General features: G+C 38.1%; 2 protein-coding genes across 5 annotated transcripts in view; one reads left to right on the top strand and one right to left on the bottom strand.

The window, feature by feature from the left end:
• Nucleotides 1–917: 917 nt before the first annotated feature.
• LOC121367630 lies at nucleotides 918–16272 on the bottom strand. 3 transcript variants are annotated; one of them, XM_041491918.1, is made up of 3 exons: nucleotides 16206–16272; nucleotides 6344–6394; nucleotides 918–1341 (listed from the first exon to the last, which is right to left on the bottom strand). In XM_041491918.1, the coding sequence occupies exons 1-3, from the start codon at nucleotides 16210–16212 to the stop codon at nucleotides 1025–1027; spliced, it is 375 nt and encodes a 124-aa protein (XP_041347852.1). In that variant the 5' UTR covers nucleotides 16213–16272; the 3' UTR covers nucleotides 918–1024. The 3 variants fall into 3 exon arrangements, with proteins under 3 accessions (XP_041347852.1, XP_041347853.1, XP_041347851.1); XM_041491919.1 differs by lacking the exon at nucleotides 16206–16272 and adding an exon at nucleotides 14985–15055; XM_041491917.1 differs by lacking the exon at nucleotides 16206–16272 and adding an exon at nucleotides 8226–8322.
• A 130-nt stretch (nucleotides 16273–16402) lies between these two features.
• The window catches only part of LOC121367629 (histone lysine demethylase PHF8-like), a 48532-nt gene continuing 45289 nt past the window's right edge, over nucleotides 16403–19645 (top strand). For both annotated transcript variants that reach the window (XM_041491916.1, XM_041491915.1), the window contains exon 1: nucleotides 16403–16512. In XM_041491916.1, the coding sequence (XP_041347850.1) occupies nucleotides 16403–16512 (110 nt within the window). The remainder of the gene's footprint in view (nucleotides 16513–19645) is intronic.

Raw genomic sequence — 19645 nt, 5'->3', positions numbered from 1 at the left:
TACTGTCTTGTCTATTGGAAAGTACATATAAACGATTCCTTACTGCTTTGTCACGTTCGAGTTCCTGATAAAAACAGTTTCCCCATAATAATCACTAATACACATACTACAGGAAGAAACCTGACAGCAACTATGTATTTAACCGGAACATTATTGAAATGGGATGCTGTCGGTTTCTTCCTGGTGTGTGTTTATTAGTGATTAATATGTGATTTGTTTTATCAAGGAACACGAAAATTATCAATGTAAAGGTATTTAAACATTAAACATATGATTGTTGTTTTATTAGAGCGGGAATCTTTGATTACTGTTTGGTAGGCGAACATTGCGCAATATTGATATAAATTGTTATCAAACGGTTAGAGGGCGTGATAACTGTCCAAATGTCAGTCTAGCTTTCCTACCGTCAGAGTATTTGGGCCATCTTGGTGGGAGTTGGGTCCGAACTCAGGACGTGCCAACTAGAGTGTCCTCTAACCCTGTCCTGTTTATATGCTGGATCGCATACTATATACATAATATGTCCACAGGACAGTCGAGTTTAGTATTTACCAGTTTTATATCCGGTGGCTAAAGGCTTATATAAACTGGATGCGGCGCGTGCGTGCGGTCCGAATGTTGCATCCGATGTATCTGCGGCTTGAGTTGTGGGCATTTAAACCACATACAATTATTTCAAATCGGTTTGCCGCATGCGTTTTTAGACGAACGCATCCAGTCTAGACACTCTGATTGAAACTAATTTATTTCGAAAAAGTTGTTTTATCCGGACCGCACGGACGCGCCGCATCCAGTCTATATGAGCCTTTAACCACTACACCACAGAGGCTCGTTAATAGGCGTTATCTCTCCATGTATAATGCAACAGCGACGACAACCACCAAAAATAAATAAATAAATATTACAACAAACAACAATTATTTGCTCATTTTAATACTCCCTCTCCCACCCCACTCCCTTCCGGTCTATATTATTCTTCGCTCTGTTTCCCGGTGTTTTCTTCGTCCTTCTTCAGTATTATCACTCACCCCTCATTTTCCTCCCATTCCTCACCACGACGTCCCCAACGTCCGCTGGGATACCTCCGGCCACCACCGGGATGCCTCCAGCCTCCACTGGGAAGCCTCCAGCTATCATCAGGACGCCCCCAACCTCCACTGGGACGGCCCCAACCCCCACTTGGACGGCCCCAGTTTTCTCCTCTCACGTCCTCTCGTTCTTCCTGTTCCTCATTTTCAAACATTTCCCCCCATTCTCGGCTGGCGGAGCGTTTTCTGAGGTTCCGTTTCTGTTGACTTCCAATGAAATCATTGGCTTCTTTCGCCGATCTCAGTAATTTACCTGTCAAGAAAAAAAGAAAAAAACACAGTTATTATAACTTCCCATGAAATCATTGGCTTCTTTCACCAATCTCAGTAATTTAACCGTAGAGAAAAAACTCACACCGCTACTATGACTTGTCATGAAATCATTGGCTTCTTTCACCGATCTCAGTAATTTAACCGTAGAGAAAAAACTCACACCGCTACTATGACTTGTCATGAAATCATTGGCTTCTTTCACCGATCTCAGTAATTTACCCGTAGAAAAAAAAACCCCAAAAAACCCACACAATCACTATGACTTCTCGTTAAATCATTTACTTCTTTCGCCGAACTCAGTAAAAGTAAAGTTTGTTTTGTTTAACGACACCACTAGGGCATATTGATTTATTAATCATCGGCTATTGGGTGTCAAACATTTGGTAATTTTGACATATAGTTTTAAAGAGGAAGCCCGCTACATTCTTACGTTAATAGCAAGGGAACTTTTATTTGTACCACCCCCACAGACAGGATAGCACATACCATGACATTTGATATACAAGTCCTAGTGCACTGACGGGAATCGAACAAGGGAACTTTCATATACAGTTTCCCATAGACACACTATGGTCTTTGATATAACAGTCGTTGGTCACTAAAGTATTAACAGGGATTTATGCAGCATATTTCGCCAGGGTCTGGTGGGATTCGGACAAATAAAACGAGTAAATCATATTGGGATATGTTTCCAGGCCACTGAATGATGCAGTGCGCCAGTGTTAAATTAATTTATTACAGAGAACAGACATAATTAAATATATACATGTACATCTGTATTTTGTGAATTCTTAGTACAGAAATTGTAAAGTTTCAGTGCCACTTTCTTTTTGGAAGGGACCTATATGTTCGTACCCATAGAACGCCTGGATCAGTCCCTGACTAATCTAAATTATTCCCCGCCATGTTTTTGCTTATTGCATATAATTTGTGAAAATTCGTGGAACGAAACAAAAAATATTCTGTATTAGCATATTATTAAATTAGTATTTACAAATAACAGGCATAATAAACATCAAAAAGTGTCTTTTATAGGTAAAACATTATAACATTAAAAGGCAACTTTTTGATGTTTATTATGCCTGTTATTTGTAAATAGTAAGGGTCATCATAATGCTTATTCAATTTACAGGTATTGTCATGAATCAAATATAAAAAGCAAAATCATGGTGGTGTTTAATTCTGATTAGGATTTTTTCAGTTAAAAAAACGCATCTATCGAGTCCATCGAGTGCGATCGAACGTGCGACCTATGGAACTCCAGGCGAGCGTATTGTAACAAAGTTGCAGTGAAGTCATTTGAAGAAAAGGGTTTTTTTATTTTTTATTTAATGACACCACTAGAGGCACACTGATTTATTAATCATCGACTATTGGACGTCAAACAGTTGTTAAGTCTGACATGTTGTCTTCAGAGAAAACCCGCTACATTTTCCCTTTAGCAGCAAGGGATAATTTATGTGCACTTCCCATTGACAGGACAGCACATACCATGGCCTTTGATATACCAGTCGTGGTGCACTCGTTTGGACTGATGAATTAAAAAAATCAGAGAATGGGTCCACGGACAGTTATATATGGTTGTACAAATGCAGAGATTAGTAACATGTTACAGAACGTCTTAGATAAATATATAAATAGCCAGAGAAATAAATAAACAAACAAATAAATAAAATGCATTTCATAATTTTTTTTAAACTAGTTTGAACTTGTACATACACTTGTGCATACGAGTGGCGCTCCAGTCTTTAAAGTATATTTGTTACAAACTAATATGGACAGTTGGACACAATATTACAGCTGAATTGTGCGGTGTCATAGATCAGAGTGGTATTCCATTTAGAGAAAAAGAAAGAAAGAAGTGTTTCATTTAATGACGCACAGCACATTTTAATTACGGTTATTTGGTCTCACAGTTGTTTCTGGACAAAAATTCGATTCCAGTTGTGGAGGAGATAAAATTTCTGGGGGTTATTTTTGACAGGAAGCTATCTTTTGTGCCCCATCTTAAATATGTTAAAAAGAAGGGCTTAAAAGCTTTTAATATTTTAAAAGTTATTGGTAAATACAGAATGGGGAGCAGACCGAAAGGATATGCTCCGTCTGTATTGATCTTTAGTGACATCAAAACTTGACTATTGATGCATTGTGTATGGGTCGGCACGCAAGTCTTACTTACAGATGCTAGATCCTATGCATAACCATGGACTCAGCTTTGTCTTGGTGCGTTTAGAACGTCTCCTGTAGGGAGCTTGTACGCTGATGCACACGAACCTTGTTTGGGTGCTAGACGTGCAAAGCTTTCTCTGCAGTATGTTACCAAGACTAAATCATTACCGAAACATCCAACACATCAAACGGTGTTTGATAACAAATACGTATATTTGGTCTTCGCATTCAGCGTGGGTGTTTTTTTTGGTCGCTTTCCAACATTGATTTAGCAGACACTTTGGAAACTCCTTCATATTTGGTATATTTTGCTGTTGTGTATAAACGGTTTTTCAAGACAGTTTTTCAGGACAGGTACCGTGATTACATTCCTGTGTATACAAACGGATCACGGGATGGGACTTCTGTGGCTTGTGCTACAGTTTTTCCATCTGATACAATACTTTCCATGAGACTGCCTGACTCGATTTTTAGTGCTGACGTTTGGGCAGTCACTAAAGCCTTGGACGAAATAAAGGATTCTAGTGTATCCACATTTGTTATTTTCACAGATTCACTTTCGTGTCTCCAAGCTTTACAAAATTTGAAGCTGGACTATCCCTTAATTGGAATGGTGATACGAAAGTGTGTCTTTTTTTCCATTGCCAATAAAAACGTTGTATTTAGTTTGGTGCCCAGCCATAATGGTATCAGGGGGTAATGAAAAGGCAGATTCTGCTGCCAAGTCTGCTTTGGATTTGCCTCATGCCAGGGTTGGTTTACCTTATATTGATTTTAAACATAGTATCAACCAATTTGTCTTTTCGACATGATTGGAACGGTGCGGATGGTCGAAGAACTGTGATGGAATCCTTTTGATTCCATCCAGAAATTATATTACAATTTCTACGTGATACTTACTTTTATTATAAATTTTAATATTACCTATCTGTGATATTTGTATTTTTCGCACAGTTCTTTGCATTGTGTTTTAATTTAATTTTGAATTTGTTTATTGATGATCTGAAGTCATCACTTACTGTTCGCATTTACTATGGTTTGACACCCAACAGCAGATGTATTTTTCGTGATGGGATGTCGTTAAACATTCATTCATTCATTTTGCTTTGGACATATGGTTAAGGACCATGTAAGTAATTAGAGAGGAAACCCGCTGCCGCCGCTTCATGGTCTACTCTTTAAAATTGTGATATTATATATGCACCATCCCACAAGCAGGCTAGTATATATACCACGGTATGTGTTTCCATTTAGTGGATGCAGCAGTAGTCTATTCCTGCTAAATAAATGAAGCATTGTAGTTCAGGCTGCCATAGACGTGATGATCAGACCTTATATCCTGATAACAAGATAATGAAGGATATACGAAGATCCAACAGTGAATACTATTGTATTAGTTTTTGGCCATAACTGTAACTCGGAGACTCGATATCCCCGAGCTATTGGTTGCCTTTGGAACTAGAAAGAAGTTTCAATATCTGGCTGTCCTTTATCTTTGTGACATGGTGTATTCGTTTGGTCGTAGGACAAGAAAACCTGCTTTGCCACTTTCCATATATGCTTTAACAACAAGACCAGTGTCTACAGTGTTACAGACTTTAATCACTGGAACATTTTATTGTACTGTTGTATGTCCGCACTAGCAGTCAATGTAATGACGTAAGGAAAGTGAAGACAATTCAGTGGAATCATAAGCGTACGTGACAGGAGGGCAGCTGACTGAGCAAATCCTCAAATACGGGCAATAAAGATATTCGGGCGAAATTAGCTTGTCTGAAACCTTTTTACCATGTATTTCCATCATCCTACCCACAATGTTAGTTGTAATCCATGTAAAATGCGTAGTGATTTGTTTGCAACTCTGTATAACTCTTTGGCAGTAATGCTCATATGAATAAATGTTGTATCCAGATTTGGGTATTTTCGTTTAATTCGGACAAAATTCAGCCTGCCTCCCTTACAAAAATGGGAGCCCGTATGCCTATGAGTGGGATACTTTGTGTAGTCTGAAAAGCAAATGGATGTCAGAAAGGCAGAGTATGAAAATTGCCATCAACAATTGGCATGACTTTAAGGTAGTACAGATACAGCTGGGTACTAATGTGGACAATCTAGCCGGGGGACATTAATACATGTGAATTCAACAATTGTGTTGTATATCAGCTGCACCAAACGAAGCATTATAGAATATAGTAAATCTATTACAAATACATGCACCGGTGATTAGTTATATGCCGAAGCGACAATCTTAACTGAGCAGTAAATTTTGCAAAAAAAACCCCACAATTTCATGTGAAAGTTCTTTCAAGAGCGGCAATATATCATGCTGCTTGATTCCATCGCAACCACACGCCAATCGGAAAATCATCATTCTGTGTACAGCACATTCACGAACAAGGTTTTTTTAATAGTGACTGTTAGGATATTAAAAATAGGTTAGTAATGCTCACTAATCACTCAGTCTATTTCATGGCGGTAGGAATTGGTCGACAGGCTTTTAACCCATAATATGTATTAGGACCTTCCCCTACAAATTTAGACTAGACACATTCATATAAACAAGATTAATAGTAGCATATATATAACTGATACAAGTATTAACAAAAGCTTTGGATAAGTGAATATATAAAGTAATGAGTTATGATACAAAATTGACTGCATATTAAAGAGAAACATGAAGAAATAAAAAGCAGAGGGAGAGACATGAAAGAAGAGAAAAAAAACCCAGATGACAGAGAAGTAAAGAGAGACACGAACAGCTATTAAATGCCAATGCGTTTGCTACTTGTAATAAAGTCTGGGGTAATGCTCACTTGGAATGGAACTCTTCGAGTCTTCCGAATGTTCTCCTAACACGAGCAGCACTAAAAGTAAATAAAAGGAGTCGAAACGTTTAAATATAGAAGTAATCAGTTTTGATTTATGCATTTAGAAGCTTATTGTAATTATATAAAACAATTATATAAAACAATAATCATCGTCGTTATCATAATAATATTAATAATAATCATCATCATCATCTTCTTCCCCATCCATTACTATCCCCACCAACGTTATTATCATCATTACCATCATCACCATCCATCATCATCATCATCATCATCATCACGATAATCATTATTATCATCATCATCATCATCATAATCATCATCACCATCATTATCACGATAATCATTATTATCATCATCATCATCATCATCTCCACCATCATCATCATCATCATCATCACCACCAACACCACTATCATCGTCATTATTATGGTTTGTTTAACATTGAAACATAAACTTTCGGTGTATTTGTTAACAGATATGTAGAAATTACACCGACAAAAAATTCGACTACAATCACGAACATTTAGATTAACCTACTTAAATGTTAAAGAACTGTGTAATAAATCCGTACAAAAATACAAAGCAAAAACAGTATTGATAAAATAACTCATTGAAAAGACAAGGAAAGGAATACTTTATAACGACACCTCAGTGAACACCTTTATATTACTTAGGTATTTGGGCCATGTGTAATATTATTTCGACACTTGCGAGAGAGAGAGAGAGAGAGAGAGAGAGAGAGAGAGAGAGAGAGAGAGAGAGAGAGAGAGAGAGAGAGAGAGAGAGAGAGAGAGAAGGGCACGCGGGTGACACAGAGAGAGAGAGAGCAAGGGATCTTTTGTATGTTTTTCCATAAATATATACGGCATTTCTTGTACTAGTCTTAAAGTGAAAGACCCTACTTTTTAAACACTACGGTGCGTATTTTTCACTATTAGAGCCGTTTTTTTATAATTGAAATCAGTAATTAATAAGATTTTATTGTTTAGATTGTCCATTTCCGTACATCCGAAGTGTTTCTGATCATCATGGTGTTTTTAATATCACAAAATGCACGTTTTATATTTTTAAAAACGCACGTGCATCTGAAAAGGAACGGTTATGGAATCGAGTTCTAGTCTGTTTTTAAGGATATTTCACCATGTCATCGTCACAAACTATGTTGTAATCTTATCCAGATGTGTTACAGTTCTGTAGATTTAAATAAACGTAGTGTCCATTTTTTACGGGTTGAAACAAGGGTCTGCGCCTTTAAGGCACTGGGTTGGAATGGGTGATAATTAAAAATACACTTCAATAAGGCCGATCGATCTTGCGACCCAACGCACCTCAGCCGAGCATTTTACCACTGAACCCCAACCCATAACTCGTTTGAACTTAGCTGATATAACTGTGTGCTATGTTATCCATGACTGTTTTGTATTAGAACAACACAGACGTATAATAGTATTCCAAGCAAGAATTGTATGTAAATTTTCAACATCCATGAAGGTTGCTATTGTTGGGTTTGCCACCAACTTTGACGCTGGCAGATACTGAGACAAGAGGGACTCATTAACTAGTTTACAACACCCCAGCCTCTTTTCGCCATCAGCTTGACTGTATTACAATTTAAATATGCAAAACCTTTAAAGTTAGGTGACTTCGTGAACGGGGGGTGGGGTACCGGTGTTGTTACACGTCCATGTTACTAAGACTACTACATACACCGACTATTAATCTCTGCTCAGAACGGACAACCCAGACAGCTGAGATGTATGCCAAAAGCACCGTGCTTGAACGTTAAGCTTAATTGGCAATAATATAAGCACAAAATATAAGACACCAATATAGTTTTGAAGTTATAAAAACCAGTTTTACGTACCTGTCATAGACAGTATCAGTAGTGTGAAACAATGCATGCTGTAAACTCTATACAATATACACGTATTGACCGATTCTTGAAGAAACACTCAGAGAATTATTAATATACGTTATTCTATAGGTCATGCATTAATAGCAAACGATGGGAGGTACGTTAACTATACGTAATAGATACTACTAATTTGACAGTATATCCATGCCTTGACCGACAAACATACGATATATGTGGGTAACAGATAAAAGACAACAGAAAATGCTGATAATTACAATAGTAACAAGGCCTGAATCCTTAGCAATGGGGAAATGTATGCTGACCATTGTACTTAGGCAATGCCCCGTTTTATCTGGGTCGCACCTATCTGTACATCTTTCCACCCCTACCTCTCTTTCTCTCTGTCTCCGTCTTTCTCCCTGTCTTCCTATATGTCTGTCTGTCTGTCTGTCTGTCTCTCTCTCTCCTCTCCCTCCCTCTCTCTCTCTCATTCCCTCTCTCTCTGTGTCTCTGTCTCTCTCTCTCTCTCTCTCTCTCTCTCTCTCTCTCTCTCTCTCTCTCTCTCTCTCTCTCTCTCTCTGCCTCTCTTTCGCGCGCGCGCGTGTGTGTGCTCTATAACAGTTGTGAATTATTTTCTAAAAATTTCAAAATGATATGAAAGATTAATTCTACATATACTACTCAATTTTCGCTAGGAATATATCAGCTATATGTCATGGTAAATATATTAATTAGTGCACATCTTAAATTTGTGTGATCAGTGATGCTATGATGTTAGGATGTCCCATACAACACCATAGTAATGAATGACTACAAGTAGATATATACATGTACCATCAATCGAACACAATACATAGAGTTGCTTTACTTGAGATATTTTTTGCCAAATATCACTAGCGTAAGTTGAGTAGTAAATAATTTAAATACTGAAATTCTGTACCATAGACATACTTCCAATACCTGATTTGTTATTTAACTCGGGGTAGTAAAATCAAATAATTTCATTCAAATAACATTAATATCAATTAATTTCATTACAATACACTTGTATCACTAAATTTACTTGGTTTCGTTCAAATAGCACTATTCCAGTCGATAGGCCGATTGGGCTGTTTCTCGTTCCAGTCACAGCTCTGGATCACAACTCGGGTAACAAAAACCGTGGTAGGTACTATCCTGTCTGTCGAATGGTGTATATAAACAAAAATCCCATGCTGTTAATCGAAAAGAGTATCCCATTCAATGTGAGGTAGCGTATCACCCGTAACTGACGTGTGCTGAGTGCATCGTTAAATAAAAAATGTCTTTCCTTTCAAATATATTTTCATTTCATTTTTAATTTATTTTCGTGCATATATCCAGTAAAGGTTCAACCACGCTGTCCGTAGAACGCACTTCGGCTATATCGACAATGGATTAGTGATTAGCGAAAAAGGAACCCACTGAGTCATTAAAGCTCGCTCTGAGTGTGAGCCAGTACCAGGCAGCGAACCCAGTACCTACCAACCTTAACCACTACACCACCGATAAGGCTAGTTTCAAATGTCACTTATTCTAAACTGTTGATTTCGTTCCAATACCACTAATTAAATTAGCTCAGAGAATCTAAGAAATGTGTTATTAGACCACATGCATATAGTTATAATTTCTTTCGATATGCATATAGTTGAACTTTGCTAGATATAAAAAAAATCGCTGTTTCCATTTGAATAATAACTGAAGCGCCGTACAGTTATTATGGTTAATTATGGTAATACGTGCAGTTTCCGCTGCCGGGTTTCTTATTTCATCTGTCCTTTGACGCAGAATTTGCCGAGTGACCGAAAACACGTTTATGAAAAGTTAAAGTTTGTTTTATTTAATGACACCACTAGAGTACATTGATTTATTAATGATCGGCTATGGGATGAAAACATTTGGTAATTGTGACTCATAGTTTTAGAGAGAAAACCAGCTACATTTTTGTTCAGTAGTAGCAAGGGGTCTTTTATATGCACAATCCCACAGACATGATAGCACATACCACGGTCTTTGGAATACCAGTTGTGGTGCACTGGCTGGAACGAGAAACCCAATGGACCCACCGACGGGATGATGAGTTTAATGAGTATTATATATATATATATATATATATATATATATATATATATATATATGTATATATATATATATATATATATATATATATATATATATATATATATATATATATATATATATATATATATATATATATATATATATATATATATATATATATATATATATATATATATAATATATATATATTATACTACGCACAAAATGGAAACGATTTAGTTATTTTTATAAAGTAGACGTTCTATTTTTGTCTCTCAATCTGTCTTGACTGTCCAATCCATGAACAACAATGCAGAACATTGATGGCAGGAGGCACTACCTCCAATTCTGAAAATAATAGGCACATCCCCCTTTGTCGTTAGACGAATTAATATATGCTAAGACTGATATTGGTTACTCCATCGGCTGACATCGTTGGATGTTTAGGGGCGGGACGTAGTACAATGATAAAGTGCTCGCCTGATGTGTGGTCAGTCTATGATCGATCCCCGTCGATGCGCCCATTGCCGAATTTGGGCTATTTCTTATTCCAACCACTACTTTACAACTGGTGGAACAAAGGCCGTAGTATGTACTATCCTGTCTGCATATAACATAGCCCTTGCTGAATAACTAATTGCATGGCAGCAGCGTGTTTCCTGTCTCATTGTCTGAGTGGTAGTCAATCATAAGGCTATTCCAGCCAGTGCACCACGACTGGTATGTCACAGTCCGCGGTATGTGTTATCCTGTATTTGGGATGGTGCATATAAAAGATCCCTTGCTACTAATGGAAAAATATAGGGGTTTCCTCTCTAAGACTATCTGTCAAAATTACTAAATGTTTGACATCCAATAGTCGATGATTAATAAATCAATGTACTCTAGTGGTGTCATTAACCAAAACAAATTTTAACTTAATCATATAGACGTATAACCGTAATTAAAAGGTGTTGTGTGTGTCGTTAAATAAAACTTTCCTTCCTTCCTTTCTTTGGATGATGCCTATGCTACGTCTTCGAAATGCTGGGTTGACTTGATGCAGACATCATCTACTTATTTCATTTTATTTATTGCTTATTTAAACGTTATTGTACCAGAGAAAACGAAATTGGCAATGTTAGGAATGGGGCCACACACCTTTCTTACTTTGGCATTTTCATGAATCAAAATTTTAGCTTCTCTTTTCATTGATAAAATAAATGAAAAACCTATTAAATCACAACAAAAATTAAATAAAGGGATCAATTGGGAAAATGTTTATAAAATGCCTTTTCGGATAACTGACGATGCGAAATTACAATCTTTTCAGTTCAAAATTAATCACCGAATATACTATACTAACAGTAAGCTGATGCAATGCAAACTTTTTGAAACTGAATTATGTACTTTTTGTGGTGATACTAAAAAAACTCTAGTTCATTTATTTGTTGAATGTCAGTATGTTAAAACTATTTGGTATTGCTTCCTAGATGACCTAAATGTAAAATGCGGCACTGTCATACCTAAGGCCGCTGATGATGATGATGATAACTAGTTCAACGTGCCCATATACCACTAGGGTTTCGAACACGCTCATCCCGAGTCCGACCTCCGATAAGATCGGTGGCCTGACTCGGGATGTTTGGGGGGGGGGGTATGTTGAAAATGGGTAGAATTTTGAAAATAGCAATTAGTAAAAAGGTTAACAGAATAAATAAATAAATAAAAAATTACAAGCCAAAAATAAAAAGAATTGACTGCTCGGCCGAATATTTATATAATTTGGGGCATTTTAGAAGGACAGTCCAAAATTAAATAAGAGAAAGAAGAGAGGATCGGACTATTTAATTTTGTTTTATTTTTTTTAAAATAATTTCGACATAAAATTTTGAACGCAGATCTAAAAGTTTAAAGTCCGATCGATATGTCCACGCGAGTGGCCTCGTTAAGGCCGTTTGGGTGCACAGCTTAAAGGGACGAGATGGGTTGCATCCCGTCAAGAAAACCCCTAGATTGACAGTCGATAGACGTTGAAGGTGTAGTGCTGTGCTGAAATACAGATCTTGAGAAGCCGGATCCGTCTGAACGAGAGAGAGTATCAGACTAGGGTATAGTCCAGTCGACATGGGTTGGTATAGTGGTGCGGACTGGCCCGACTCCGGAGGATACGAGATGGTATCACTATAAAGCAAGGTAAAGTGTAGAAAAATAGTAGGGGCCGACCCCGCTTCCTATTTCTTCTTAAGAGTGGGGCGGTCAATCTTCCAGTGCTGCTAGGACAGGCTCGGACATGTAGAGACTAAACGCGAACAACCGTGGCGTTCTGCAGAATGGCCGTCATACGAGTCACGAAAAAACCCAAGTCGACAGTCAGACGGAGAAATGACGTGGAGGCAAGGAATCTCGCTAAAAAAGAATCCAACCTGGTGGTGCAGGCTGTCGAAACGAGAAGCGTTTCAGCGTTCAATCAGTTCCAATGGCCGCATACATCCCAGTAGAAAACTTCATTTCGCTGACGAAAACAACGAAATAAAGGACCCCCACAAGTCGAGCACACGTGTGCAGTATGCACAAGCGGAACAAACACGTCTTACCGCGTGGAGCTCCAGACTGGAAATGAAGGCCGCTGATGATGATGATGATAACTAGTTTAACGTGCCCATATACCACTAGGGTTTCGAACACGCCCATCCCGAGTCCGACCTCCGATAAGATCGGTGGCCTGACTCGGGATGTGTGTGTGTGGGGGGGGGGGGGGGGGGGGTTAGTGTTGAAAATGGGCAGAATTTTGAAAATAGCAATTAGTAAAAAGGTTAATAGAATAATTTTTTTTTAAATAATAACAATAAAAAAAAATTACAAGCCAAAAATAAAAAGAATTGACTGCTCGGCCGAATATTTATATAATTTGGAGCATTTTAGAAGGACAGTCCAAAAATAAATAAGAGAAAGAAGAGAGGATCGGACTAATTAATAATATTTAAAAGAAAAGTAATTTCGACATAAAATTTTGAACGAAGGTCTAAATGTTTAAAGTCCAATCTATATGTCCACGTGAGTGGCCTCGTTAAGGCCGTTAGGGTGTGGAGGTTGGCCTACGGCGAAATGATGAGCGGAGAACCGGCAAAGGCGGGGATGAAGTGCTTCCATCTCTGGTCGGCGAGGATGGTTATAACACTCCGGTAGTCGTTGCCGAAAAGGGCTTTGACGATCCTGTGGATGGTGTGGCTATCCATCTCTCTAACTAGGACCGCTTGTCGGTAGACTCCTTCTCGGCGCTGAGTTAGTACCAACCCCGTCTTGCCGGCTGTAGACTTGATGGTGTGTAGCTCGTAAGCGCTTCCATCAGGCATTTTTTTCAGCTCTGGTTCCACTAGTCCGCCCATCAGTGATGCCGGATCCGAGGTGTCCCCCTGCACGAACTTCAGGAAGCCGGACCTGATTTTCCCGATCTGAACTTTCCACACGGCTTCCGAGTCGGAGGGGGACGGTGCCTGTGAAGGTGGAGGTCTTGCCTTGTCAGGCTGGTCGCTCGGCTGAGCGACGGCCTTCCTCTTCGCAACGGCTCCTGCCCGGACCGCCGCCTTCCGAACTGGCAAGACTGGTGACAGTGGCCAGTTACGTGTAGGCGGTGGCGTAGAGGGAGATGGAGGTCCGTCTGCGGGCGTCTCGCACATCGGCGCGTTGAGAGCATCCCTCGGTGTTGACGGCGGGTCCGGATGAGCTGGTCCTTTCGTCTTGGGCCGAGCCGGGGGCGGCGACGCAGAAGGGACCGCCGCTGGCGGTTGAGCCGCCAGTTTTGTTCCCCCCTGAGCCGCTCCTGGCGCACGTTTCTTCTTCCTCCGTCCTCTTCCCTTCCTCTTCTGCGAGTCCGAGTCGCCGTAAACCAAAGTCACGGTTGCCCGTGACCCGGTGTACGCGACGCGAAACTCCAGCAGTGATCCAAAGCTTGCAATCAATCCCCCCAGGTGGGGTGGCAAGTCGAGAGCACAGGCGACAGCGTGCAGCTTCATCGAGAGTTAGCTTGGAAGTGAAGGCCGCTGAGGTACTTCTTTTTGGTCTTTTTATTAATAGTCCAAATATTGATATTATCAATCTTTGTTTGCTTTTAATAAAATACTATATACATATTTGTAGAATGAAAAAAACTCAGCCAAATTATATTTCATGTTTAGCTAAAATACGTCGTTATGAGCAGATTGAATTGTATTCTCTTTATCTTTACCCCCCGGAAAAAAGCTAGTAAAATAAGAAAAAAGTGGCAATATCTTAGTAGAGTACTTCACATGTAATACATATCTTCTTGTATTAATAACTGTGTGTTTTAACAGAAAATGTAACATTTCATTATGTACTGTAATAATATGTGTTTTGAAGCTCCGAATAAAACATTTAATAAAAAAAAAAAAAAAAAAAAATGTTTAGCTTCTGTTAAGCTAGGGCTAACTAGCAGACTGTTAACTCATTCAGTCATTATCCGAGGCAATCTCACTGGTTTAAAATCCCGACATGAAATTCTGACCCCTCTTGTTTTGCCATTTCGCATACCCCCCCCCCCCCCCACACACACACATGCAAATACACACACACACACACACACACACTCACACAGACACACACACACACACATATATCTACTATGACACACACACACACACACACACACACACACACACACACACACGTAGCTCACGAACTATCACTCACTTCCTGTAGCATTTCATGGCCTGCCTGATATTCTGATCCAGCACTTAGATCCTCTACTAATTCTGGGGACTTGATGGAACGGCGGCTACAGTGTCTACCACAAATTCACCAAATGATACAGGAACTGGTACCCTAGACTACTCCGGATATGAAATGATATTCCACAAGTTTTCTTCTGACATGTATAGGCCTAATGTATATTGTATAGATTTTAGTTCCACTCTGTAGTTGCGGGTGTGCGCACACCAACAGCGAATCCCTGCCTTCTCACAAACCTTTATTGTATTTATGTACCATTGATTCCCCAATATCCGCTGGGAAAGAAAAATAAACAAAAAGTGCATGCGAATGGAATTATCTACATTCAACACTATAAGTGTGACTATGTCAATGAAATTAAGAAAACCAAACTTAGAAAAAGCTGTGACCTCATAGAATGAATTAAGAAAATATCTTAGGCCTATCATATGCTCACAACTCATTGAGGGTACAAAATGCTAGGGTATAAAATGCTAGGGTACAAAATGCTAAGGTATAAATGCTAGGGTACAAAATGCTAGGGTATAAAATGCTAGGGTATAAAATGCTTGTTTCGCTCATGTTCGGTTTACCGTTCAGCTATTAAGGATTCCTCATGTCTGTATGTTTATGAAATAGGCCTATGTACAGCAAAAGAATGCCAAGAGCAATCTGTTCACCTCTTTGTTGTCCATGCTCGCTAGCAAGACTTCATTTCAATACAGATAGACAATAAAGCAAATTATATATGTTGGTAAAATATTAATTTTCGAATAAACTGACTTTTAAAGTTGACGACAGTCACTCTTCGCACCCTTGTTTTGGCTTCGTACACAGTAAATATAACATATCCAACGGTAATTTTCTGATACGATATATTTGACAAAGATACTTTTTATTTCTTTCATATTTTAAAACTTAAACTAAATATTTTCCCCAGAATTAAAAAAAACCCCTAAACCCCCACAAAAAAACCCCCAACAACATATCAACCTGTATACAGCGTGGTCTGCTCCTAGAACAAATTACGCAGTCAAAAATTATTTACTATATTCATGTTATGAATGGATGATGTCTACTAGATTTGGCAAAAACACCTGCAAATCGAATATATGCGTATGTGTGTGCGTGATTTTTATATAATATATATCTGAATATTAGCAATAACCAACCATGCATTAATAATAAAATCAGCAGACCCACCAGGCATTACACTATTTTTGCCCCTCAGATCTCACACTCATCATCAGTCATGTTTAGTAGGATTTTGTTATTGTCAATACTGAATCATCATCGTTAAAGTCCGTCATTTTCCGTCAAAATGGGACAGAAAACAGCGACGGACACTAACGACATTTACCGATTGTTACCGATTAAGGTCGAGTCTTTGTTCGGAAAATATGGCGTCTGACACAGATGATACGACTGTGTATTGTTTATGTAGATTACCTTACGACGAAACTCGTTTTATGATAGAATGCGATGTTTGCAAAGACTGGTTTCATGGCGGGTGTGTACTGGTATTGTTTTATTCAATGCATAATCGGTTGTAAGCTCTTAACACGTCCGTTGTAAGTGTGGTCGACGCGAATCTGTTTTCGTTGACGGGACTCTTGTCAAAAGTCGGGTCAGGTTGTTTTTGTTGTTCTGTCTGTAATTCACCATTACTGTCTCATTTATATAATTCTAATGCGTTAATTGTTCTCAAGTCTCATTTTTCTCATTTTTAAAGCTATTATGTGAAAAATTGTAGATTAAATTGGTGTTTTATGCTTTTTGTGAACTATCGAACGCGTGTGGTGTACGGCGTAGTCTGATGCTCGTAATCATGATAATTATTAGGGTTGACTATTGCGGTCAGTTTTACTATTGCAACAGTATTGCGATAGTTAAAATACTATTGTGATAGTATCACGATAGTGATAGTACTATTGCAATAGCACTATCACTATGTCTATAGTATTGCAATAGTAACATAAATTCTTAAATCACTTGATAACTAATATGAATAGATGTTTCGTAAAACTATTTATCTTGTATTCCAGTTCCAATATGTATGAATGTATTGATGTATTTATGTATGAATATCTATATATTGCATGTATGTCGAGGATGACTTTACATAATTCACGACCTGTTGGGGCGAATTGATGGTTTTTCATGGCTCTACACTTCCGACGGTTTCTAGACGTTTCGTACCCAAACCCATTCGTACCATACCGTTTCGTAACCAATTAAATAATGTCATACATTACACCTAACATTAATATATTTTTTAAATACACAATTATAATGTTATATTACAAACATATTGTAACATTTAGCAAAAAATGTGTTGTAATAATCACTCAGTATCTTTTATAAGCATTAAATGAGCAATTATGTGCTGTGCATCACTGAAGCATGCCATTTCGTAACCAAAAAGCATACCTTTTCGTAACCAAAAAGCAATTCTTTTGTCATAAACCCATTTAATATTTGATTGTATTAACCCGTGTAATAACGGTATGCAAATTTCATGTCATATGTAAATTTAAAAGTTCATAATGCTACTTTCACCTGTCAATAATTGAAGGACTCGGTGCTAAATAGGGAATAAGTCACATTTTGAAAGTTTTGAGAAATATACCAACATATAAGTTTTTATTAATTTCACATTTACCTTTACCATAAATACAATTGTATGAATGTACTGGGTTTCAATATCTATATATAATTATATAATTATGTTAATATTACTATGTTTGTAAATATTATTATGTTTGTACATAAAATGGTAAAAAGAAAAATGTTATGTGTTTGAAATATATCAACAAATAAGCTGACTTCGCTTGACATGATTCTTTGTGACAATTTCTAATTGCTAATTACTAAAATGCAGTTGGCTTGGATTTTTGTTGTTTTGTTTTTCATTAAATAACATGTACAAATGTGGGTACGAACTGGTATGCCGATGTTCCTCTGGTTACGAACTGGTATGCCTTTGGGTACGAACTGGTATTCTTTTGGGTACGAACCGGTATGGTACGAAACAGTATGGTTACGAAACGACCTGATACCCTTCCGACAATATTTGTTTTACCTGAATATATCACTATCACTAGTATCAGGTTTATAACACTTAAATTACATATGTATTTGTTGATGCAGATGTTTGTTCATGTAATTAATGTATATTTATCATGTTTATGTTGTTACTGCAGATAAATGTATATTATATTGTTGTTTTTGCTCTGCCCATGTGTGGGTGTTATGCAAATAATTTATTCTTATTCTTAATAATCTTATTCTTACATATATATTAATGCACTGGCACAGGGGATAATTAAATCCTTTCTGGCCTCACAAATTGTCCCATTCCGTTGCTGGGACTCGAACCTATTGCACCGAATCTCCCGCAAAGTGCAGACTTGCCATTGAGGCTTGCATAAAAAGGATGCTCTTTAACTCAGCCATATGCATGGGGCCTACAAATCAGATTGATAAAAGCGAATTGTCTTGTCATAAATGACTGCCTTTCTTTACACTGTGCATACAGGAGTTGATCGGAGCTGATGTCAGTTCACCCCAAGCTAGAATTCCAGGTGCACCGAAAACAAAAGAAAATGGCAGCCCCCAGTTAGCAGGAATGGTCACAGTTTTTTATTAACTCTAAAATTACACATTTTTCATTTCTTAAGGTGTCAGTATGTGTTGGTGGTCCGGGTATGCATCTCTCCAGCATATAAGGCTCATGTTTGAGTTTATTCTCCCTTTAATATATCAGTATGCTCTAGTGGTGTCATTAAATAAAACAAAGTTTCTACTAAAACATGTACACTTGTACATTGTACATGGCTTGAAGGTATTATTAGGCCACAGAGTTGACACATGTATCTGTTCTCAAGCTCATTATTAGCAGTTTGAATATGAACCCATCAGGAGTCCGGCAGTTGTCCTTGTCGTTATTTTTTTAAAATATTAACCCACCAGGAGACTGACATCCTATAATCATGGCTGGCAGTTTTTGTATTAACCCTCCAGGAGTCTGGCATTTGTCTTTGATATTAACTCATACCAGTAGGCATTGTGCTAGGGTTGATGATGATGATGATGATGATGATAACTAGTTTAACGTGCCCATATACCACTAGGGTTTCGAACACGCCCATCCAGAGTCCGACCTCCGATAAGATCGGTGGCCTGACTCGGGATGTGGGGGGGTGGGGGTGGGGGGTTAGTGTTGAAAATGGGCAGAATTTTGAAAATAGCAATTAGTAAAAAGGTTAATAGAATAATTTTAAAAAAGATAATAACAATAAAAAAAAATTACAAGCCAAAAATAAAAAGAATTGACTGCTCGGCCGAATATTTATATAATTTGGAGCATTTTAGAAGGACAGTCCAAAAATAAATAAGAGAAAGAAGAGAGGATCGGACTATTTACTAATATTTAAAAGAAAAGTAATTTCGACATAAAATTTTGAACGAAGGTCTAAATGTTTAAAGTCCAATCTATATGTCCACGTGAGTGGCCTCGTTAAGGCCGTTAGGGTGTGGAGGTTGGCCTACGGCGAACTGATGAGCGGAGAACCGGCAAAGGCGGGGATGAAGTGCTTCCATCTCTGGTCGGCGAGGATGGTTATAACACTCCGGTAGTCGTT

The sequence above is a fragment of the Gigantopelta aegis genome, chromosome 3 (assembly GCF_016097555.1).
Source record: "Gigantopelta aegis isolate Gae_Host chromosome 3, Gae_host_genome, whole genome shotgun sequence".
NCBI lineage: Eukaryota > Metazoa > Mollusca > Gastropoda > Neomphalida > Peltospiridae > Gigantopelta > Gigantopelta aegis.
The sequence above is the reverse complement of the archived record's forward strand: the minus strand, read 5'-3'. Positions and strand labels throughout refer to the sequence as shown.